At 34.7% G+C, this 24,175-nt stretch overlaps 1 protein-coding gene across 10 annotated transcripts in view; it reads left to right on the top strand.

The window, feature by feature from the left end:
• KTN1 (kinectin 1) overlaps positions 1-24,175 on the top strand; it is a 109,591-nt gene that overhangs the window by 49,686 nt on the left and 35,730 nt on the right. For 7 of the 10 annotated variants that reach the window (XM_032251143.1, XM_032251148.1, XM_032251149.1 and 4 more), the window contains 19 exons: positions 768-884; positions 2,480-2,620; positions 5,989-6,095; positions 7,595-7,727; positions 9,528-9,615; positions 10,523-10,689; positions 11,073-11,141; positions 12,486-12,523; positions 13,181-13,271; positions 13,642-13,710; positions 14,169-14,206; positions 14,359-14,440; positions 14,928-14,996; positions 20,043-20,077; positions 20,776-20,866; positions 21,529-21,597; positions 22,825-22,862; positions 23,350-23,440; positions 23,588-23,656. In XM_032251143.1, the coding sequence (XP_032107034.1) occupies positions 768-884; positions 2,480-2,620; positions 5,989-6,095; positions 7,595-7,727; positions 9,528-9,615; positions 10,523-10,689; positions 11,073-11,141; positions 12,486-12,523; positions 13,181-13,271; positions 13,642-13,710; positions 14,169-14,206; positions 14,359-14,440; positions 14,928-14,996; positions 20,043-20,077; positions 20,776-20,866; positions 21,529-21,597; positions 22,825-22,862; positions 23,350-23,440; positions 23,588-23,656 (1,602 nt within the window). The remainder of the gene's footprint in view (positions 1-767; positions 885-2,479; positions 2,621-5,988; positions 6,096-7,594; positions 7,728-9,527; positions 9,616-10,522; positions 10,690-11,072; positions 11,142-12,485; positions 12,524-13,180; positions 13,272-13,641; positions 13,711-14,168; positions 14,207-14,358; positions 14,441-14,927; positions 14,997-20,042; positions 20,078-20,775; positions 20,867-21,528; positions 21,598-22,824; positions 22,863-23,349; positions 23,441-23,587; positions 23,657-24,175) is intronic. The other 3 variants (XM_032251147.1, XM_032251150.1, XM_032251146.1) reach the window with 2 other exon arrangements.

A 24,175-nucleotide genomic window follows, 5' to 3' on the forward strand; every position in this document is an offset into this window, starting at 1 on the left:
TTTTTTTTTTTTTTTTTTTTTTTTTTTTTTTTTTTTTTTTTAAGCCTTTGCTGCTCTTCAGATAAGAGACCTAGGGCCTCCCTATGGGGAATCTTTTGACTGCCTCAAAAGATTGCCTTTGAGTGATGTTTTTTCTTCTTGAGATGTGCGATTTTATCTGACTTTTTTTCTTCTTGAGACCTTCTTCCAAGAAAGTTCCTGCTTTCAATCTTTGCACTTGTTTGTTGTTCCCCATGTCAAATTGGGGATTGCTGGTTTTACCTTTCAGGATGTGCCTGTTCATTTCAGAGAACTACACATTTATGGAACCTGTATATTCTGACAGGATCATGGAGCATCTGAAATTGATATTTACTATATTCAGCAGTCTTTCCTCATATGCTTTGAGATTACAGGTTACTGTTTCATTCATAGCAGCTTACATTTTGGTTTCTTACTCTCTCTCGATCTAGGAGGAGAAGCAGGAAATTGACTTCTCCTCCTAGATCGAGAGAGAGTAAGAAATCAAAATGTAAGCTGCTATGAATTCCCATAATTCTTCATAAAAAACTTGATTGATGTGTACCTAGTTGGTAATTTCTGGATGTACGGTATTAAAGAGATTTTTCTGAATATTTCACTGATCAGTATTTAATAGTTATTTTACTTTTTATGTGATACAGAACTTTGCATTGACCCAAGACACTTGATACTAGATACTTCATTTTCATAGGTTTTATTAGCCCATGGTAACTATTACTAATTCTGCATTGCTTTGTCAATTGCAGTCAAATAAGGGAGAATTGACTACGCTCATACATCAGCTTCAAGAAAAGGACAAGTTACTTGCTGCCGTGAAAGAAGATGCTGCTGCCACAAAGGATCGGTGTAAGCAGTTAACCCAGGTGAAGACATTTCTTATGTACAAGGGATGTACTTTCCAAACCAGAAGCAATGAAAGATTTTAGAAATTGTCCATAATCAGTAGTTTAATTATTTGTAATTTATATCCAACAAAAGTAACTTTCTTCTAGAGTTTTGGGAAGGGTAGATAGAGCTGTCTCTCTCATGATGTTATAGCCTATAGTTGGATTATTTAAGATAAGAGTACTTACAGATATCCTAACTTCAGAATAACAAAAGCATTCTGTACAGAAACATGGGAATTTGTTTTAATTGGATCTGACCTAGATCTGTTCTCTATAGAAACACAAAACTTAGTGTGATGTAAAGTCTGATTAATGGAATAAATGTGAACCCCTTAACATAGATAATTATTTATGGAGGTTCTTGTGATAAATATAATTTTTTGTCAAGTTCTTCATACCTCAGAAATTTTACTTTTGAGAGGTTAAGAATAAAAAAAAAAAAAAAAAACCCAGAAAAGCCAATCTTTAAAATATCATGAAACTGAGAGAACAGACTTGAAACTATAGTCATTCTTCCTGAAGTGCTTATTTCTCTTTCTAGGGATTAAATGCAGTAAAGTACAGCATGTTTATTTTTGAGTCATTCACCTAGCCACTTGACGACATTGTAAGAATGAATGGCCTTGTTTGAATATAAATCCTTTATGTGAATTTGAAGTAAATTTTAAAAGTCAATGGAAAAAGTTGGCAAGATTAAAGTTGTTAATAAAATTAGAAACTTTAACGTAGTTTTATGTGACTATATGACTGTATTTAAAAAATTAAAAATTAGGTTAAGTAATTTGATAATTCATTGAGCTGTATACTTAAGATGTGTATACTTCTAAGTATGTTATACAGGAGTATAACAATTTATAAATATGAATGAACAAACTCTTGCAGGCAACCATACATTATGTAATATTTCAAATTTTGTCAAACGGTTGCTTTAGAACAAGGACGTGAACTAATCATGCCTGCAGCTAACTTTAATATTGCTTGGCTTTCATGTACTTTGATAATTAACATTCGTTCTAGGAGTTCTTATTACTGGCAAAACAAAATGAAATCCCTCATTTAAGATTTGACTTAGGAAGGTGATAAAACTTTCCATTCTGATTTTTACTTTCCCTTGTTTCAAACTTTGACTCTAATATAGACTTATCTTATTCCTGTTTCTTCCCTTAGGAGAGAGATTTCTGTTTCGTTCTAGGTCTTTTTTCCCTGAAAGAGAACTTGTACCTGGGAATGATAGAGAATGAACTGTTGTGTTTTAAAAGGTTCTTTCATGTAATCAAGTTAGAATGTAGGATTTATTCTAGGTTCACAGTCTAACTCATAATAAACTAGAAAATGCATATGATTAAGACTGAAACACAGTGGTAATATTTATGAAGGGAATTGGTGTGAAGAGCAGATGAGATGCAGAAGACTGTTTATAAAATCTTTTAACCTTGTGTTTTTTAAGTAGGTACTTAATGTTTTATCATTCATGGTTATTTTACTGATGTTAAAAATATTTTCTTATTGTTGCAGGGTTATAATACTTTTTTAATAACAAGTTTTTAATAATTTCTGGCATATTCTTTTAGGAAATGATGACAGAGAAAGAAAGAAGTAATGTGGTTATAGCAAGGATGAAAGATCGGATTGGAACATTAGAAAAGGAACATAATGTATTTCAAAACAAAATACATGTCAGTTATCAAGAGACTCAACAGATGCAGATGAAGGTATATTTTCATTCTTTGAAAACAAGAAGAAATGTGTGCATTCACTTTATTAGCAAACCTTTAAGTAGCTAGTATGTGCAAGGCCCTTTGCTGGGCCATGAACATACAGTGGTTAGTGAAATTCACTCTGTGTCCTAAGTAAAACAGCTTTACTAAGTGAGGATAAGGTAAGGAGGCTGGATGTAGATAAATATGATGATAGAGATAGGTATTGGCTAATTTAGAGCAATGGTGATGGGAGGTAGGGAAGAGAGGATTGATAGGGAAGACTTGTTAAAGTGATACCCAGACTGTTCAGTCTTTTAAAACAATTAGGCATTATCAAGTAAGAGGGTAAAGAAGTGGGCACTGAGGTTAAGAGTTACTTGGTGTGACTTCTTGGTGTATCTCTGGAGACGATGGTTCAGTGGGTATATTTTGGGACCCAGGATTGGGCTTTTTAATGTTTGCACTCCAGGTGTTCTATTACAGATTATCTAGAGTAACTGCTCTATGTGAAATACAGTAAGAGTTGTGGTATTTCGGAATCAGGGCCGAAATGAAGAAGGGATATAGAGAAGTAGATAGAGGCCCCATCTTAAAGAGCCTTGTATACCTGAAGACTGGGGAGCCAGTGAAGGAGTTTAAGCAATGCAGCAGTTGCTGGGATTATACTACTATTTAAAATTTTTACCTTGTCAGCAGTGGGGAGAGTAGAGCAAGGGATATTGGAAGATTTTTGCCAGAATTCAAGTCAAAGAACAAGGGCTTGAAGTTAGATGTTGACAATGAGAGAATGAATTTAAGTATACAAAGAGATAGTTAGATTGGGCTTGGTGTTAGTGTGGAGGGGAGAGGTGATAGTGAACTATGACTTCCAATGTTTTGGCCTGAGTGACTTTGTTTTTACTTCTTACTCTTTCACTTGTCTTCTGTCAGAATTCAGAAGGTTCAGTTTTTACATTCTGTCTTTTGTATGTATCTTCCATTTTCATTATCCTAGTTAGGATTTGACCAGTGTATTTTTTTTCCTTATTTTTAAAAAGATTGAAATATCTTTATTACTGCTAAAGAGACTATTAAAGAATATGGCTTGGGTCTGCTTGCCTAGTGGTCACATAATGCTTTCCTTAATTTAACTTTCTTGACCAGCGACTTTTTGAAATTGTTACTTCCATCTGCTGGCTGATCTTTCAATTTGTAAGATCTGTCATTACCTCAGATTTAATATATGTCTAAAAAGTCTTGTCTATTGATTGGGTTTTTTTCTATACATATATGTATATATTTTTTCTATATATATGTGTATATTATTTTTTCAGGCAAATCATGAGCAATGATGTTTTTAATGTTTTTGAGGCATTATTATCTTTATGCTTGAATCCATTGGCTTCTCTCTGCCTCGCTCAGTCTACGATTTGCTATGAAATCTTAAAGACATTTTATTTCTATGGCCAGGTGCCATGGCTCATGTCTGTAATTGCAGCACTTTAGGCGGCCAAGGTTGGAGGATCACTTGAGACCAGGAATTTGAGACCAGTCTGGGCAACATAGTGGGACCCTATCTTTACAAAAAAATTAAAAAGTTAGCTAGTCATGGTGGTGTGCCTGTGGTCCCAATTACTCAAGAAGCTGAAATGGGTGGCTTGAGCCTGGGAGGTCGAGGCTGCAGTAAGCCATGATCACACTGTTGCACTCCAGCCTGGGTGACAGAGTGAGAGCCTGTCTCAAAAAACAAAAACTCCAGACCACTTTATTTCTAGTTACCCTTGCATTTAATTGTTAGACATGTTTTTATTGTTACCTACTAGGATAATTATAGCCCACGTTAATAGGTTTGTCATTTCTATTCTATCACGTATTTGGTACCAAATTTTTTTTGTGTGTGAAATATTGCTTTGATAGTATTGCCATTCAGCTAAAACTTTTAAATTATTCTTTGCTGCTTTCAGAATCCCAGTATTTTCCTAATAGCAAAAAATAAGTGAATGATGCTATTTTCATGTTCTTACCGTATCCACTGCTTTTAGCGTTTAACTAATTCCTTCATCTTCTCATCCCCCAGCAATTTGAATTATTGAAGAACTGATTTTCTTAGCCTCAAGTGATCTTTTCTTCTTAATTCTTACTCCCTGTTATTTTGAAAATAAGTCAAATACTTATAGCAACATCTTTTGTTGAAGGTGAAAGGTATTTAAGTGATTCATCCTTTTTTACTTGATTACTTACAGACGTCAGGATATAGATTGCATATGATAAATTCTGTGAAATTTTGGATTGGCTCACACCTGTAATCCTAGCACTCTGGGAGACTGAGGCAGGCAGATCATGAGGTCAAGAGATTGAGACCATCCTGGCCAACATGGTGAAACCCCGTCTCTACTAAAAATAGAAAAATTAGCTGCGCATAGTGGTGCATGCCTGTAGTCCCAGCTGCTCAGAAGTCTGAGTCAGGAGAATCGCTTGAATCCAGGAGGCGGAGGTAGCAGTGAGCCGAGATTGTGCCACTGCACTCCAGCCTGGGCGACAGAGCGAGACTTCGTCTCAAAAAAAAAAAAAAAAAAAAAAAAAAAAAAAGGCAACAGTTTATTTTGAAAGAATTATTAATAAGATTATTTCGTGTTCTTAGGAGAATATAAGAGTTAGTGTGCTTTATCCTCAGATTCTTGAATCCAAAATTTAAGTGGTAGTTGCCAGGGACGGTGGGGAGAGAGGAATGGGAGTTATTGGTTGAAAGATGTGGAGTTTTGATTCACACAATGAAGAGAGTTGTGGAGATGAATCGTGGTCATAATTACACAACATTATTGATCTATTTAATAGCAGTGAACCATATACTTGAAAATGGTTAGAATGGTAAGTTTTATGTATTTTATAATGTATTTTTTAATGTAAAAACTTGGAAAACAGAGGTCAGAATATATTATCAAGCAGGTTTTTGTGTCATCTATATGATTATGGCTCAGTTGGTAACTTAATATAAAGTATACCAAACATTTTCCGTTTTTAAGCTTTGGCTCACTAAAACCTTGATACTGCTAACATACAGTTGACATGGGATCAGGACAAGCTTAATTCTGTATGAATCTATTTGGTATGAAAGAAGTCCTAAATTATCTTTAGTTCTAAAACATTATCTCTAAGCATGTATTGTATTTCAAATATGATAGCAGCTATCATCTGTTTGTATTCTTGAATGCAGTGACAGTTTATATTTAATTTGCATTATTACTAAAAATAATTCTTGCTTTAAATTTGTTTATAGTTATTTGAGAAGAATGATTCAAACTTCATTCTGTTGATGCTTTTTACATTCTATAAAGTTTATATTAATAGTTAGCTTTGACAGTCTGTGTTTTCTAAATCTTACATGTGTAAAATAATTTTAGTTTCAGCAAGTTCGTGAGCAGATGGAGGCAGAAATAGCTCACCTGAAGCAGGAAAATGGGATACTGAGAGATGCTGTCAGCAATACTACAAATCAAATGGAAAGCAAGTATGTTTCCAATTGCCTTATTTTTAATTGAATGGCACAGTATTTTCTTGAATCATCAAAATATTAATAGTGTTTGATATTAATTGGTTAGACTTTCGCTTTTTTACATTTGTTTCTAAAATGAGTTACTTTTCAAAAACAATTCTTTGGCTTTGTGAAGAACTTCTTCAGTTATACATATATAACCTATGTTATATATAATGTCATGCTATTATATACTTATACAAATGCATTTATATATTACATATTTATATAAACATGTATGTGTATATTATATATAAACTATGTAGTAAATACTAGTACCACCCATGGAATGGCCTACAAGCTTATGAATTTATAAGGTTTTTTTTTTGAGTCAGAGTCTTGCTTTGTTGCCAGGGGCCAGGCTGGAGTGCAGTGGTGTGATCTTGGCTCACTGTAACCTCCACAGGGTTTAAACAATTCTCCTGCCTCAGCCTCTCGAGCAGTGGAGACTACAGGCGTGCGCCACCATGCCCAGCTAATTTTTGTATTTTTAGTAGAGACGGGGTTTCACCATGTTGGCCAGGATGGTTTCAATCTCTTGACCTCGTGATCCGCCTGCCTCTGCCTCCCAAAGTGCTGGGATTACAGGCGTGAGCCACTGTGCCCGGCCGAATTTGTAAGTTTTAAACCATCTGTTCCTTTTCACAATAGCTCCTAAACTTCATTATTTTGAAGAACACCTGGCATTCTAGTTAAAAAGTATATTCTTGAGTCATATTCCTAAAAGATGATGATTCACTGACTCTGAGGTCAGGAATCTACATATTAAGACACTTTCTGGCTGGGCATGGTGGGTCATGCTTGTAATCCTAGAACTTTAATTGGCCAAGATGGACGGATTACCTGTAGTCAGGAGTTTGAGACCAGCCTGGCCAACATGGCAAAACCCTGTCTTTACTAAAAATACAAAAATTAGCTGGGCATGATGACATGTGCCTGTACTCTCAGCCAGTTGGGAGGCTAAGACAGGAGAATTGTTTGAACCCAGGAGGCGATGGTTGTGGTGAGCCAAGATCGCGCACTGCGTTCCAGCCTAGACAACAGAGCCAGACTCCATCTCAAAAAAAAAAAAAAAAAAAAAAAGACACTTTCCTTGTGAAAGTGATTGGGTCTGAGGCCATACTTTGAGAAATTGTACCTTAGAGAGACTAGTAATACGGTTGCACGGTACCCTGACTGGTCGATTTTTGATATGTTTTCCGAAGACCAGTTTGAAGGTGACACTGTCTGTTTATTAGTTTGTGGTCATGCATTTTTCTAGATATTTTACAGTGATTTTAGAATTTGTATAACTCATTAGAATTATGTAGGAATTACACAACTAAACTTTGTAAGTAGTTACTTGTGTTCTGTTTCAGTTGGCTGTAAATGAACCTACTAGCTTAGCTCAGCAGAACTAACAGAAAGCATGTTTTGTTTATTCCTTATATACATTTGTAACAATGGAAAGCTCCTAATCCAGTTACTGTTTTCAGGCAGTCTGCAGAACTAAATAAACTGCGCCAAGATTATGCTAGGTTGGTGAATGAGCTCACTGAGAAAACAGGAAAGCTACAGCAAGAGGAAGTCCAAAAGAAGAATGCTGAGCAAGCAGTTACTCAGTTGAAGGTGATATATTTCCACCTTTATTTGTCATTTAATGAATAAGATAGGTGTATTAGTCTGTTTTCATGTTGCTATGAAGAACTGCTCAAGACTGGGTATATTTTTAAGGAAAGAAGTTTAATTGGCTCACAGTTCAACATGGCTGGGGAGGCCTCAGGAAACTTAAAATCATGGCAGAGGGTGAAGAAGATGCAGGGCACCTTCTTCACAAGGTAACAGGAAGGAGAAATGCCAAACGAAGGGAAAGAACCCCTTATGAAACCATCAGATCTTGTGAGAACTCACTCACTGTGATAAGAATAGCATGTGGGAACCATGTCTATCATTCTCCCTTGACACATGGGGATTATGGGGATTACAATTCAAGATGAGATTTGGTTGGGAACACAGAGCCTAACCATATCAGTAGGTATTTAATTTATTGACTTAAACGTATATATAGAGGTTTGAGAAATGCAGTTTGAGGCTTAGTGTGACCTGTAGTCTAAATGCTATGCCCTGTAGAAAGAAAAAGAAGCATGTGCGCTATTGAAAGAATTGAATATAGGCTTGAATTTGAACTTAAAGACCATTCCAAGATATTGTATATGATGATAGCTGATTGACAGGTATAAATAGTAGAATTTCATCTTATATATGGGAGTTAGGGTCTACATGTATAAGGCAGAAATCATGTAGTTAAACTTACCTTTAATACCAGTTTATCGCTGATAACTTGGATTTTTAGTAGGTCCAATGGAACCTGTTTTTCTTTCATCATTGGAATATAGGTAGCTTTTCCTTTGCTTCAGTGCAATACTAAGTAGTGCTCCATTGACTTGCACTTGATCCATGATGTACAGAAATCACATACCGTAACATTAGACACCGGAGTATCACTTGGTTCAATGAGGTGGTCATAATGTAAAGAGATGCATGGCTTTGCTCATGCCGACTGAGAGAGGAGCAGATTCATTTGTCTCATTTTATATGCATTCTGGAGCATATGCACGTTTAATAGAATGATGAGTATAATTCTCTATTCTTCCTTTTATTGAAGAGGAGATTTGTTGAAAGTATAGTTCAATTTGTGTAAGTTAAATGCTACCTGATTATATTAGATAGATTCCTGCCTAGGTCATTGATACAGTTGTACTTTGATATTGGTTCCAGAGTAGGAGTTAAAAAGGCTTCAAGAGTAATTAAATGTGGAAAATAGTGTGAATAATCTTTGTTTTTCTTTTCTTGGGTCTTGTGGGAGGTTGGTATAAGTATCCTTTCTTTTATTTAATATTGATCTTGCTGGTGGGTTTACTACTGGCATAGATACGGAAGTCTGTTCTCTGTGGATATGGATAAATAAATGACATTAAAGATTATAGTCTTGATTAGAGTGTTGTGTTATAAAAATACCTCAACATATGAATTTTAGCTACTCAGATTTAGTAATAAAGACACTATCCTGTCCTTTGGAAGCTTATCAGCTAAAGGAAGAGTAATGGGAAACAGGCTATTGCTAAGTGGATCAGATATGTATATAGTAGTAGCTATCTTGATCCAAACTCAGCACAAATATTGAGTCTCTGAAATAATCTCCAAACTGTAAACCCTGTAATGTTGAAGGATAGGATGGCTATGGTAGATAAATAAGTGCCTTTCAGACTGTGTATATCTGCCTATCTTACTACAATGTAGGAGACTAGTTACAATAAGCAGTTTTATGATACAACAGTAAAGGTAAAGGATGCTTCCCCTCCCTCTTTTTTTAAAGTAGAAATTCTGTGTTTGTGCTGATTTATCCCTTCTCCCTTTTAAAATACCAAGGTTCAACTACAAGAAGCTGAGAGAAGGTGGGAAGAAGTTCAGAGCTACATCAGGAAGAGAACAGCAGAACATGAAGCCGCACAGCAAGGTAAGGGGAAGAGGTATTCATGTAAACTTTGTATATAATTTTGGGTAAAATTTCCTCTCTTTTCCATCTGTGAAGAAAGTATAATTTGGCATTTTGGTTATAGCTCAATAAAAATAGCTTTTATAGTTTCTTTCTTTGACATTTGTTAGTGTTTTAAAGTTGTTACTTACTAGCTTTGCCTAAAGCATTAATGTTGCAGCATGGTAGGGTAAGGGGATCCTAGCTGTGTGTGTTTCTTTTCTGTAGTTATTCCTTTGGTTCTTTGGTTAATTCTTCATTTTACTTTTTGTTCCTAAGAAAAGACTCACTTCTTATTTTGAAGAGAAAAAACGAGTAACTTTCACTAGTCATTTATTCTTAATTTTATGGATCTATCTGGGAGATAATGGAGTACGTGTTATGTGTATTATTTATTTCTCTACTACTCCCTTTCTCCCGTGAAACGCAAGTATGGGTTGCTATAGGAGCATGCAAGGGCAGAAGCAGGAGAGATTCAAAGATGGTTTTTTTTTTTTTTTTTTTTTTCCCCCCCGAGACGGAGTTTCGCTCTTGTTACCCAGGCTGGAGTGCAATGGCGCGATCTCGGCTCACCGCAACCTCCGCCTCCTGGGTTCAGGCAATTCTCCTGCCTCAGCCTCCTGAGTAGCTGGGATTACAGGCACGCGCCACCATGCCCAGCTAATTTTTTGTAGTTTTAGTAGAGACGGGGTTTCACCATGTTGACCAGGATGGTCTCGATCTCTTGACCTCGTGATCCACCCGCCTCGGCCTCCCAAAGTGCTGGGATTACAGGCTTGAGCCACCGCGCCCGGCTCAAAGATGGTTTTCTAGAGGAGAGAATGCCTACATTAAGATTAGTACCAGTAGGCAAAGAAAGAGACCTCTAAAATGTAATGTTTTATTTCAGATTTACAGAGTAAATTTGTGGCCAAAGAAAGTGAAGTACAGAGTCTGCATAGTAAGCTTACAGACACCTTGGTATCAAAACAACAGTTGGAGCAAAGACTAATGCAGTTAATGGAATCAGAGCAGAAAAGGGTGAACAAAGAAGAGTCTCTACAAATGCAAGTTCAGGTATTTTTCCTTCTTTAAAAAAAATACAGGTGGTCAGTTATTAGGTCTGTGTGTCTAGAAGAGAAAGGTCTACCTTATCTTAATTCTGAAATGATGAATAATTTTAACTTTGTCCTTGAGCCCTTGTTACATGTGGTGTGTTTGAAGATGTGCTCACCCATAGTCTAAGGCTTCTTGTATTAGATTAGGAATAGCACAAACATATCCTTAACTTCTGTTTTATAAGCTAACTCAGAATGTCTAATCATTGTTTAAAATAATGCCTTTTGGAATCTAAGAATGCCTTTTTTAAAGATAAACATGTACCTATAATACATTGTGTTCATATACGTGGGGGTATTCATTAGCATGCTTTTTCTCTTTTTGGTTGCTATTTATAAAAGGATATTTTGGAGCAGAATGAGGCTTTGAAAGCTCAAATTCAGCAATTCCATTCCCAGATAGCAGCCCAGGTAATGATGCTTTCTTATTGCTTATGATTAATAACGTCCAGCCATTTAAACACTCATCTGAATGCCTGTTGAGTGCCAGTTACTGGATTAATAGCTGGGAGACTTGTCAATGAATCAACAAATGATGATCCTAAGTGCTAAACACTTGCTAATGATGTATGGTGCTGAGGGAAAACACTTAAGAAAGAAATCCATAGCCGACTAATTGGATGAGGGGAAGGTTAGAGAGCTTTTATTACACAAAAATATCCCCGGTTCTATCACAAAACAAGGAAAGAATTGCCCACATGCTATCTAGAATAGTGGTGTATGTATTACAGATGTTCATTAAATATCAGCCAGCTTTGGAAAATCCTCATATATCAGCAGAGGGAACAGTATGGTAACCATAGTTCACAGATTATATTTGGAAAAGGACCAATTGAAAATATTGTACCTCAGTTTAGTTAGTGATTCAGCCTTCCAAAGTTTGCAGGTGATAGTGTAAGACCTATTACTCTTTGACGTGACATACATGTCTTTATAAATAATATAAAGAAAATCAAGTAAAAAGAAGTTAAGTACTGTGAATTTTCAGCTTCAGTTTTTTAAACTTGAAAATTTTAAAACTTGTAGTAAAAAGGATTAGCTTAGAAGTCTGACATTTCTGTATAAAAAGTGGTTTTAATATTAAAATTTTGTTTTTAAGGTTCAGAGAAGTTCAAACTCTCAAAGCTTTGACCATGTAAACATATTTTTCCTAATTGCTTTATTTGTAGAAATTCTAGTTTAAAGTTAATTGGGAAAGAATTAATGCAGGAAAGGGTACTGGTGTGGATGTGTATGTATATGTGGATTATCAACTCAAATTGGATTGTGATCTTTAGTTATCAGCTGAGAAGTAGTTCTAAAGTGTATCAGGAATTAAATAGAGAATGCTGTAAATACCTTTTAAATAGTAAAGATGAGCATGGGTATTGCCAAACTACTTTATATTAGTCACGAAATGGATAATTTTATTATTAAAAGTTGTTACCAAGGAGAAGAAACACAGGATGACAAATGGCCTTTCTGTCTGTTTTTTTCTACGCATTTGTTACTTGTCAGCTATTTAGTTTCCAGGCCTGTCAACTTGTTTTATTCTAAATGTCTTCTGATATGTAATTCCTGACTACTGGCTGTTGGTGATCAAACTTGCTTTCAGAATGATAGTTACCCTATTGAACACTTAACCATGGGCCAGTACTTTGTTAACAATTTATATACATTAGTTTCTCTTAAAATTTAAAGCTCTCTTATGGTTATTGTATAGCTTTAAAGCTTTTTCTTAAATACTTTTATGTTGACACTGTTTTTCTTTCTTAGACCTCCGCTTCAGTTCTAGCAGAAGAATTACATAAAGTGTAAGCCTGCATTTTCACACTCTTCTAATTTTGTAGTCACCACTAAATGATACTTGTTAGAGTGACACAATTAACTTTATACTTCTGACCTGTTCAGAAAAATACTCTGAACTAGATTTGGAGCAACTTTTGCTTTTTTGTTTTTTTTTCCTTTTTCCCATTAGTAAGTTGGTCCCTAAACATTATGTGTTCTGCTTTTATTTATGTGTTTATTATAAAAAGAGTTGGGGAGACTTTCATTTGAGTGTTAGCAATTATATGGAAGGGGTAATTGTATTTAGAAAGTAGTGGAAGTAAATTAATTTTTTTGTTTAATAAGTAGGTACAGTTCTTCTGTGACCAGCTCTGTGGTAGTATACCCAAAACAAAGTTACATGCTTTTTTGTGCTGTATAATTTTGCATAGACATTGATCACTCATTGCTAGCCTTAAGCTTTAACGAATTAACCTCTTTATCTTGAGTTTTAAAATAAGGGTATGTATTTTAAGGAGTTACAGTAATACGTATGACAGTTTTTAGTAAACTGAAAGGGGCTATAGAAATGGAAGGTATATGAGAACTACTGAAGTAAGGATGATTCTCTTTAAGGCTTTAAATCCTTTTGATTTGTGACTTCTAAATGTTTATTGAATGTTCAAACGTCTTTCCTTCTAAAGGATTGCAGAAAAGGATAAGCAGATAAAACAGACTGAAGATTCTCTAGCAAATGAACGTGATCATTTAACAAGTAAAGAAGAGGAACTTAAGGTATAATAATTTGTATAAATGGCTGCAATATTTTACAGAACTGAAATTTAAATTGCCTTGATCCACATAATCAGTAAGTGTAATATGAAGAATGGAAAACAGTCTAGAGTTCATTTGAAATAACTGTTTTCTAAACTACAAAAATCTCTAGCTCTCTATGAGGAAAAATTCAAAGGGCTTCTCTCATGTGATATAATTTATAATAATTTACAATAATTTGATAGGAGTATGCTAAAAGGAATTGGTGGTTTCTCTTAGGAAAATTTTGTAAATTGAGACACTTACTTAACTCTTTTATAGAAAAGATGCTTTACAAACTTTAAAAATCAATTGTATTAAATGTTTCAAATGCAATTTTTCCTTGTTCTAGGATATACAGAATATGAATTTCTTACTAAAAGCTGAAGTGCAGAAATTACAGGCCCTGGCAAATGAGCAGGTAGATCTTTATTGCTTTTGAGCATTGACGTCAGAATTTCAGTTTGTCTATTTTTACTTTCATTGATGTTGTGAGTTCCAGTTTTATTTGTGTAAGTAAAAAATATAATGGTTTCTTATCTTTGGCTGCATGGTTTGATGTTAACTATTTTTATGTTGAAATAAATGTTTGATCCAATGAATTAATCACTTGATATCACAGGAGTCAATTAAAATGACCTTAATATGCTGGTTTGTTTGAGCCTCTGGCCATTTAATTAAAAAATGTTATACCTTTTACTAGGATAAAAGTGAGAAGTAAAAAATATCGAACAGCAGAACATGTTACAGAACTGTATGGTATTGCTGTAACTTCAAGTATATGGAAATATAGCTTTTTAATATGTAAAAGTTCGTGAAAAAAATAGTTTGGAGCATTTCCTGAGAAGTGATATTATTTTCCTCTCATTCCACACACAGGCTGCTGCAGCACATGAATTGGAGAAGATACAAAAAAGGTGACTAAAGTATTGTACATGTAACCGTTCATACATTTATGTTCAAGTATAATTGCAGAAAATGTTGCTACTTATAACTGATAGTTGTGCCCATTATTTTTGTAGATTTTTTGAATGTATGAAGTAATTTATTTTTTTTTTCACTCTTACAGTGTGTATGTTAAAGATGATAAAATAAGATTGCTGGAAGAGCAGCTACAATGTGAAATTTCAAACAAAATGGAAGAATTTAAGGTGTGTGATTAAGCTTGTAAACTTAGGTTTCTTAGAACAACTTGTGTAATTTGCAGTTGTGTGAATCCAGAAGTATTACTTTTTATGTGAAGTCATTTTGAAACAATGTTTCTGTAGTTTATTAGGGGACTTACATAAGCCATGAATTTTATCATAGACTTTTTTCCCTAGATTATCTGTTCTTTTAGTAGAGTTTAGAGATTTATTTCACCCCCCAGCCTTTTCTCAGCTGATAGTTTCTATTTAGGACTGTCTTTCTTGTCTCCATTGTTACTGTAGTTCTAGTTTCTGGTCATGGCCAACCAAGTGCCGGGGTGCATCTCTGTGTCCAATGAAATTTGAATTACGTCAATGTTTGACATAAATGACCTGTCACTTTGAATACTGAAAGTAGCGATAAAGGTTTAATTGTTCAAAAACCCATTCAAATGATTGCTTTATTGCCTTTTTTCTTACTAAAACAGTGAATTGAGATTCTTTCTTCCAGATTCTAAATGAGCAAAACAAAGCATTAAAATTAGAAGTTCAGAAGCTACAGACCCTTGTTTCTGAACAGGTAAGGCTTTTACTAAATTACAAGGTAAAATATTTAACACAAAGCAGGATCTGGTTCTTTAGGTACCAAATCACTAATTGAGAAATTTTGTTTAAGCTTAGATATGTCTGTTAATTGCCTTTTTATTCATCTAGTATCTAAAGTAAGAAACATTTTTCTCCCTGAGATGAAGCTAATGCCCATCTGCTCAAAAGCACATTCCAGCAAAACAAAAAAGTATATTAGGATACATAAAAATAATTTAAGCCATTTTGATACATTTGACTCTCAGAATAAATGTCCTGCCTTACACTTGGGGCCTCAGCTTTTTCTTTTAGGCAGCATGGTGTCTTTAAAGGTTGAAACTTAATACTAGCACTTAAAAGCAGAGTGATGTTGATCAAATGGCTTAACTTTTTGACACCCCTCATTCCAGGTCTTTCACATGGGGGTTATGTTAATACTTACCCCATAAGGTTGTTAGATTTGAAAGGAGAAGCTTATGTATCGTGCTTAGTCTAGTGCTTTGTTTATGGCAGGTATCTAAACCATAATTCTTTTCCCTTAGAATATTTATTTTATCCATCTCATCTCCATCCCCTGCTACCATCACTATTCATTTTATATTTATAGCAATGCATCAAAACGGTACCAGCTTTGAATAAGCATGGTTCCATAAATTAGAGCCTAGTGGTATCTGTTCTCTGCTTATTCCTAAGTCCTGCCTTAATATTCTTCTCCTACACAGCTCTTACAGTTTATTGATAAAACAATATTCTAGAAACTCTTGATGACACATTAGAAGTTTTGCATTTGTTCCTAATAAGTTTTTGGATTGTATTTTTATTGGAAGGTGAAATGTAAGCTATTGTAAATGATAGCACTTCCTTTAGCAAATGCATGCATTCTTCTTTCATATATTTTAAAATTAACATTTATGCAGATATTGAGCTGGTGTAAGTAGCTGTGCCTCTTGAAGTATTTTGTTAACTTGTCAAGAAATAATCCATTTATTCCGTCTCCCCATATGATATTGAGTGCATTATTGCATAGTCTTTATTACTTTGTATTTGCTTTATCCTTGTAAACTAAAGGTAATAAAGGAGAAAATGCTGAAGGGATAATATTTAGTTTAAATGGCATTTAAGGCCTGTTTTGTTTTATTTTTTGAGGCAGAGTCCTCCTCTGTGGCCCAGGCTGGAGTTCAGTAGTGCCATTTTGGCTCATTGCATCCTCTGCCTCCCAGGTTCAAGCCATTGTCATGCCTCAGCCTCCTGAGTAGCTGGGACTACAGGCACGTGCCAATATGCCTGGCTGATTTTTGTATTTTTAGGAGAGAAGGGGTTTTGCCATGTTAGCCAGGCTGGTCTTGACTCCTGGCCTTAAGTGATCTACCTGCCTTGGCCTCCCAAAGTGCTGACATTACAGACATGGGCCACTGTGCCCAGCTAAAGCTTATTCTTGTCTTATTTCCTTTTCTGGTATAGCTTGCAAGAGATATGATATCTCATCAGTTATAAGATCCCCCGCACCCCCCACAATTCACCATCTCTGAAATACGAATGTATCTCGTAGTCTCTGGTTACAATTTAGTTGGCAACATTTAAAATTTTTACCGTTAAATAGCAGTGGTGAGATATAACATTGGTGACTTGACTTGGATTAGATAAAATGTAATAGGTGTGTGGTGTGTGTGTGTGTGTGTGTGTGTGTGTGTGTGTGTGTGTGTTACTTCTTGGAAAAACAGAGTACAGTTTCTGTGTGTTAGTCACCAGAGATTTTTGAAATGTTGATTTCAGTATATAAAGTTTTAACCTTTCTAAAATTAACTTCATGAAGGTAAAACAAATGCTTAGAAACTTCTGAATCTGTCCTAGAATTCTTGTATTTTAGTAATAACCGGGTGATGGTGACTGTTACTTAAACAGAAAACTTTTTTATTCTTTACTAAAAATGATATTCTCCTTCATTAGATAAAAGTAAAACTACCAGCCTTAAATTTTTCTTTTCCTTTGCTATTAAAAAAATATAATACCTTGAGTAATGCCATTATGATGTCTTACGTAAAATGCCCAGTCATATTTATGAAAGTTAATACTATTGCTATCTTACTAAGTCAACCTTCTATTATAAGGTTTCTGTGTACTTGTAGATGTTCTGTTAAAAAGACAACTTTTAGTCTGAGGTGTGCTTTTGTTATGAAGAATAACAATTTACAGAATAAAATTTTATAGCCACAGGTTTTGACTTATTTAAAATAATTACTTGATAAGAGGAGAAACTCATTTTGTGGTATAAAGATCTGCTGTTGGGTAATTCTTAGATTGTTCTAACTCTGAAAGCTTTTTATTAATAGTCTAGAAAGCATATGACTGATGTTCTGGTTATAGTTGTGACTTTTTTCATCTTGGCAAAGAGTCATCTTTGTGGCTTTTTCTCTAGTTGTTTTTATTGTTGTTGCTAGTGAAAGAAGAGAAAAGATTGGTATAAACTTAATTTCTGTCATTTCCACTTTTCTTTAACCCCTTTCTATCCTGCAGTCAGAATTCCAAGTGACAGTTGAGAGATTGAACAGTTAAGTTATGTAAAAATTTCAGTCCTTTTACCTCATGGATTTTTATTCTGGAGGAAAAGATTAAGCTTATGAAAGCAGAAGCCAGTAATGGTGCCAAGTTGTTGTTTCCTCAGGTGTAGGAAGCAGAAAGACAACAGGTACCAGGTAAGGTAACCTGTTGCTACTCTAAAGGAGGGAAGCCTGCATTTGGATTTACGGTTGCAGATGGTCAGATCATGCAAATAAGTCATTTACTAATACCTCATTTACTGAGAATAAGACTTTTTTTTTTTTTTTTTTTTTTTTTTTGCTGGGGGAGAGCACATACTTTTAGTGAGGAGCAGCATGACTTTTTATTCTTATTCCAGAAGATTTTTAAGATTGAGTGGTCAAGATTAAGGAAAAACTATAGGAAGTTTCTTCTTTTTGCCCTGCTGCCTTGTTATATTGTATTGCAGAATAATTTATTATTGTATATGGTATAGTTTTAGAAGTTATCTAGGGAGGAAATAGTAGGATTGGATTAAACCAGTAAAGTATGAAGTAAAGTAAAAACGTTTAAGGAGATGCAAACTAAGCTGGGTCAGTTTTATGCAATTGAATGTTTGATGAGCTGAAGACTAAGAATACTTTTTAAACTGTAACTTCATTAAAAAAATTAAATTCATCAAATACTTATTTACTAGTTGAGTATATGCTAGGTACTTACCTATATGCTGAGGCTACAGAGGTGAATGAGACTTGATTCTTGCCTTCTTAATATGGAAATAGATGAGTTAAACAGAAAATTATGGTGAATAAAATTTCTGAAGTCTGTGTACAGGTTTAGAGGACGAGATAATGCATTATATTAATATTTGAAGGAGGTGCAGAGTTAACACAGGGAACAACTAAACCTGATTTTGAAAAATAAGCATGAATTTGCCAAAGAGCTAAGAGGCAGTACAGGCTGAGGGAATACAATGTTTAAAGACATGACAGTGTGGCAGGATTGGCATATTCAGAATATTGGTATATTGTAGAAGTACAAAATACAGGAAGGATGTAAGGAATAGAGAAAGATTTGCTAAGGCCTAATTATGAAGGACTTTGCATGCTGCGTATGCTGCGTGAGGACCGTGAACCTGATGTAGCATGTTGTGAGCCACTAAAGGGTGTTGCAAGGATAAATGAGCATTTAGCCTAACATTTTAGAAAGAATACTCTGGTAGGTAGGACTGAGTAAAGGTACAATATAGTAAATGGTTAAGGTGCAGGTAACTTAGTCTTAATAGTGTTACATATTTTTGTGAGATGGCATTCATTGTAAACAAAGATGGACAAAAACCATCTTATGAATGATTTAAAAGCTTAGTGCGTTATCTGTTTTTCACAGCATAAACCTGATTTAATGTACTTTTGGGAACTCCTCTTTCCCTTCTGATGTTTGGATTATTTTTTCCTTTTGGGAACTTTTTCCTATGCCCCCTACAAAACAATGCTTATGAACTGGAAGCAGGGAGAAGAATTAGGGTATTATGATATTTGAGATGAGCAAGCCTGAGGGCCTAAACTTAGGATTAAAGAGAAGGGTTTAATTTCGTGTATATTTAAGGAGTGGACTTTTAGGACTTGGATATGGCAATGGAAAATTAATATTATTTGTGAAAAATGATTGTAATAAGATTGAGAAAAACAACAGAAAACAAAGATTGGGGAAAAAAGTAAGAAACTAGCAAAATTGGGAAAGGGGTGCACAGAAGAGAATGTTCTAGGAGAAAGACCCTAAATTTCTTTGGTCAGGCTGCTTGGCTGTCTGAAGATATGGGAATACTGAGGGAGAAATTTGCACTTTGTAAGTAAGATAAATTTTAACAGTGAGGACTTGTGTGTGTACCGGGGGGATGCCAGGAGAAGGTTCAAATGGAACTCACCTTACATGTCATGTATGCTTTATAAAGAGAATATATTCCTGTTGCTTTTGCAGTTTATAGTTGGTTTTAAAATATTGTATATCTTGATCTGGTTGGTATATACATAATATCTACCAAATTCACTGAGCTGTAAACAGGATTTACACTCTTGCTTATGTAAATGTTAAACGTTAGTATAGAAAAAATAATCAGTTAAAAGAGCCTCCCCCCTCTACCCCCGCATCCTCCTTTGACAAGGTCTTAGGGTCTGGGCTCTTTATATTTGAAGAATTGAATTATTGTAAAGGAAGTGAGGCAAATTATCTTATCCCTAAGTTAAGGTTATCTTTTCTAGTGATTAAGATTTTTTTCATAAGCTACTTATTCATTTTGCCAGCCATTTTATACTACTACTTTTTCTGTGTCTCTTGTGTAGATGTATCTCTTCTGTTGGTGTTTTCTGAATTCAGTAATTATCAAGTCTTCAAATAAAAGTCATTGTCCTAAATTTTGTATCTATTTAATAACCCTAAACAATTTTAACAGAATTGTATTTCTCATCTTGTTTTACTTCATGCATATTTGGTAAAGTTAAACTTTTTTTGGTGATTTTTATTTTAGCCTAATAAAGATGTTGTGGAACAAATGGAAAAATGGTAAGAGTTTAGTTTTCTTTTTGTATTTTGATGAGTCACTTCTATGAAATTAACTACATTAATCTAGAGTCTTAAAATTCTCTTTACATTTTGTAATGTAAGAAAATGTGTAATGCTGTTGATTTGGGATTTTATTACTGTTTGTGGGTTTCGTGTGTGGCAGTAATTTTACTTGTTGTAGGCTATCATGTAAGCATGAATTACTTGAATGTATTTTACTTTTATTTTTTTTATTTTTATTTTTTTTGAGACGGAGTTTCGCTCTTGTTACCCAGGCTGGAGTGCAATGGCGCGATCTCGGCTCACCGCAACCTCCGCCTCCTGGGTTCAGGCAATTCTCCTGCCTCAGCCTCCTGAGTAGCTGGGATTACAGGCACACGCCACCATGCCCAGCTGATTTTTTGTATTTTTAGTAGAGACGGGGTTTCACCATGTTGACCAGGATGGTCTCGATCTCTTGACCTCGTGATCCACCTGCCTCGGCCTCCCAAAGTGCTGGGATTACAGGCTTGAGCCACCGCGCCCGGCCTGTATTTTACTTTTAAAGAGGCATGATCAAGGATCCTTAGAAATCTTTCTGGAATTAAAAGTTTGTAAGAAATGATGGACAAAGGAGTTGATCCATGTAAAATGTTTAGAAATAATATCATTAACCTTGAAAAATAGTTAATACATGTGTTATAAACTTATAATTTCAGCATTCAAGAAAAAGACGAGAAGTTAAAGACTGTAGAGGAATTACTTGAAACTGGACTCATTCAGGTGGCAACTAAAGAAGAAGAGCTGAATGTAAAGCATTTTGTAGTTTTATTTTCCCTGTGATTATTTAGTGACTTAGAGGGATTTCACTGTAATTTGTTTAAGGTTTTTCCCATAGATCTTAAACTTAATAGTAAATATTGCATTTTCTACATTTGTATAATGAATTTTTTAATTAACAGTTTATTTTAGAAGTTAAAAATACATGGTTGATTGTAACATTCACTGCCTTAATGAGGTGGTACTATTGTTATAGTTTATCAGTTTCCCCACTTGCACCCATGTCCCAGTGATAACCGAATAACCAGCAGACTTATTCATGAAATGGTATTAGAGGCCAGAGAAGAGATTGCCATTCTATTTTATGATTTTCATTAGCTTTAACTAATTTGATTGGGAAAGAATTGCTGGAAGAAGTAAGTTAAAAGATGTATTTGAATTTAGGGGAGAGGAGTAGCTTAATAAGTGGTATACTATCTATTTTTGGGGTTCAGATATGAGTAGAAATATATGTGGGTGTAATTGAATTAAAATTCATTTGGGTAGCTATAGAAGTTATAGAATTATAGACATGGAAAAATGAAAGTTTTAGGTCTTCCAGAGAGGAAAAGAAGCAGCTTAAATGTATTTTGAAGCTAGCTATATTTTTTCAGAAAATAAAAGCATGTTTTGCTTATGTGTCTTTGAAAAAGGCAATAAGAACAGAAAATTCATCTCTGACAAAAGAAGTTCAAGACTTAAAAGCTAAGCAAAATGATCAGGTAATGTATGTAGTAAATTTTTACAACTATTCTTTCTCTCTTTTTTTTTTTTTTTATTTTTTTTTTTTTGAGACGGAGTTTCACTCATGTTACCCAGGCTGGAGTGCAATGGCGCGATCTCGGCTCACCGCAACCTCCGCCTCCTGGGTTCAGGCAATTCTCCTGCCTCAGCCTCCTGAGTAGCTGGGATTACAGGCACGTGCCACCATGCCCAGCTAATTTTGTATTTTTAGTAGAGAAGGGGTTTCACCATGTTGACCAGGATGGTCTCGATCTCTTGACCTTGTGATCCACCGGCCTCGGCCTCCCAAAGTGCTGGGATTACAGACTTGAGCCACCGCCCCCGGCCTTTTTTTTTTTTTTTTTTTTTTTTTTTTTAATTAAAAGAGCTGGCGTCTTGCTCTTTTGCCCAGGCCAGAGTGTAGTGGTATAATTATAACCCACCTTAACCTTGAACTCCTGGGCTCAAATGATACTCCTTTCTCATTCTCCTAAGTAGATAGGACTATAGGCTCATGCCACAATGCCGAGCTAATTTGTATCTTATTTTTTGTAGAGATAGGGTCTTGCTGTGTTGTGCAGACTCACACAAGCTTTTGGCCTCAAGCAGTCTTTCCCACTTAGCTTCCTAAAGCTCTGGGATTATAGGCATGAGCCACTGTGCCCAGGCTGTTCTCTTTTAAACAGTGGGCAAACTTGCATAAAAACAAGTCTGTTGTTTCATTTTTCCAGGTTGGAATTCGTTAATTGTAGTTTTAATTTATAAATGATAATCAGTAATAGAGGCTGCAGTTTAATACTGATTGTATGTCAGATACTGTAATGAATACTCCAGATAGGATGCCATTTCCTCTTAGTAGAGTGATAAAAAAGTTCTGAGTATACAAATGTAAAGTAAGACTCTAGTAAAAGAGGCTGCCTGAAATTAGGCAGTTTCCCAGTTGTATTTTTTCTATGGTTGGAATTATTGATTAAATAATCTTAACATTTACCTAATGATTTTTTTTTCTTTTGGCGTATTTATAAGTGGCCTTAAAATTGCTTATTTTCAAAATGCTATTTATTGTTATTAATATGACATTTAAAAAGTCTCGGAAAAATGCCTGGGCTTACTTTTCCTATTTGGATTTTGATTGTAGTTGAAACTTTAAGGATAATGTACATTTCTATTTCTGACCCATTTCTATTTTGAGCAAACTACTAAGTAGGATACTTTCCTATTTCTAGGTTTCTTTTGCATCTTTAGTTGAAGAACTTAAGAAAGTGTAAGTGATAACATTATTATTAACTGACTTTTTTTTTTCTCCATCTTTTTCTGTGCTCAGAAATCTAGTTTTATTGTGCAATTGGGATAGCTGATGTATGTTTAACTTTCACTCTAGAATTTTTCTTAACGGAATATGAGAACTTAGCTGTGCTTTCCCAAATTCATATAATTAAAAAAAGATCTATTTCCAGAAACTGGGAGTCAATATAGTTGAATGGAACTTGATTCTCTTCTGTGTTCCTCAGGGTCCAAATCTCATATTTCTGATGCATTTTTGACTTAACTGACTTCTTGTGCATATAGGCTTCAGCTCTCTGTTAGGAGGAGCTTTAATTTCGCCCCGAGCCTGTCTATAAAGTTTTGTTGCTATTTTATGTAAAACGGGGAAAGGGTTGATTTGGAGAGCCATTTCATCATTTGGTGCTATTTTTATATCTTGGTGGATCTCGGTGTTTTCTAATCAAATTATACTGCGTTTATTTAAGGATCCACGAGAAAGATGGAAAGATCAAGTCTGTAGAAGAGCTTCTGGAAGCAGAACTTCTCAAAGTTGCTAACAAGGAGAAAACTGTTCAGGTATTGGGAGACAGAGAACTGTGTTTTATTTTTTGTTTATCAACTTTAGTTAATATCATTTAATTTCATGTGTTTGTCTGTGTATTGCATTTTATGTCAATTTCTGTGTTTCCATTGTCCAATCTTGTCTGTTTTGTCATTGTCAAGGATTTGAAACAGGAAATAAAGACTCTAAAAGAAGAAATAGGAAATGTCCAGCTTGAAAAGGCTCAACAGGTAAAAATCCCAGAGCCATAGCATGACAGATTTATTAGTTATGTGTTATTTATGAGCTATTTGGTTTTTTTTCTTGTTGCTCAGAAAAATCTTTTAGTAGTATGCTGTAAGCATATTGGGTGATGTGCTTTTGATTTTGTTTTTTGCCTGATTTGAGAAAGTGTTCTTGATATTTTAATCTGTATATCTTAAAAATTTTAACTATTAATGGTTATTTTCTAGAATATTTTTTGTGTTAATGTTTCATTTTAGTTTGTCAATTAAAAGTGAAACACAAAACACTTTGGCAATTTTTTTTAATCCTCCTTATTTAAAAAACAACTGCATGGACCAAAATGTTACTTGAATATACATTGCTCGACCTCTGTATTAGAACAAAGTTCAAGTTTCATTGGGATTTCAGACCTACATGTGATTACTGGAAATTGATGAGCTTTGCTGATTTTAATTTGATAAAGCTGCATTGAAAAAATGGTGAGATTTCATTGAAGAGATGATTGATTCATCTCATAGATTCAT

The sequence above is a fragment of the Sapajus apella genome, unplaced genomic scaffold (genome assembly GCF_009761245.1).
Source record: "Sapajus apella isolate SASKATOON/1434 unplaced genomic scaffold, GSC_monkey_1.0 scaffold74, whole genome shotgun sequence".
Classification (NCBI taxonomy): domain Eukaryota; kingdom Metazoa; phylum Chordata; class Mammalia; order Primates; family Cebidae; genus Sapajus; species Sapajus apella.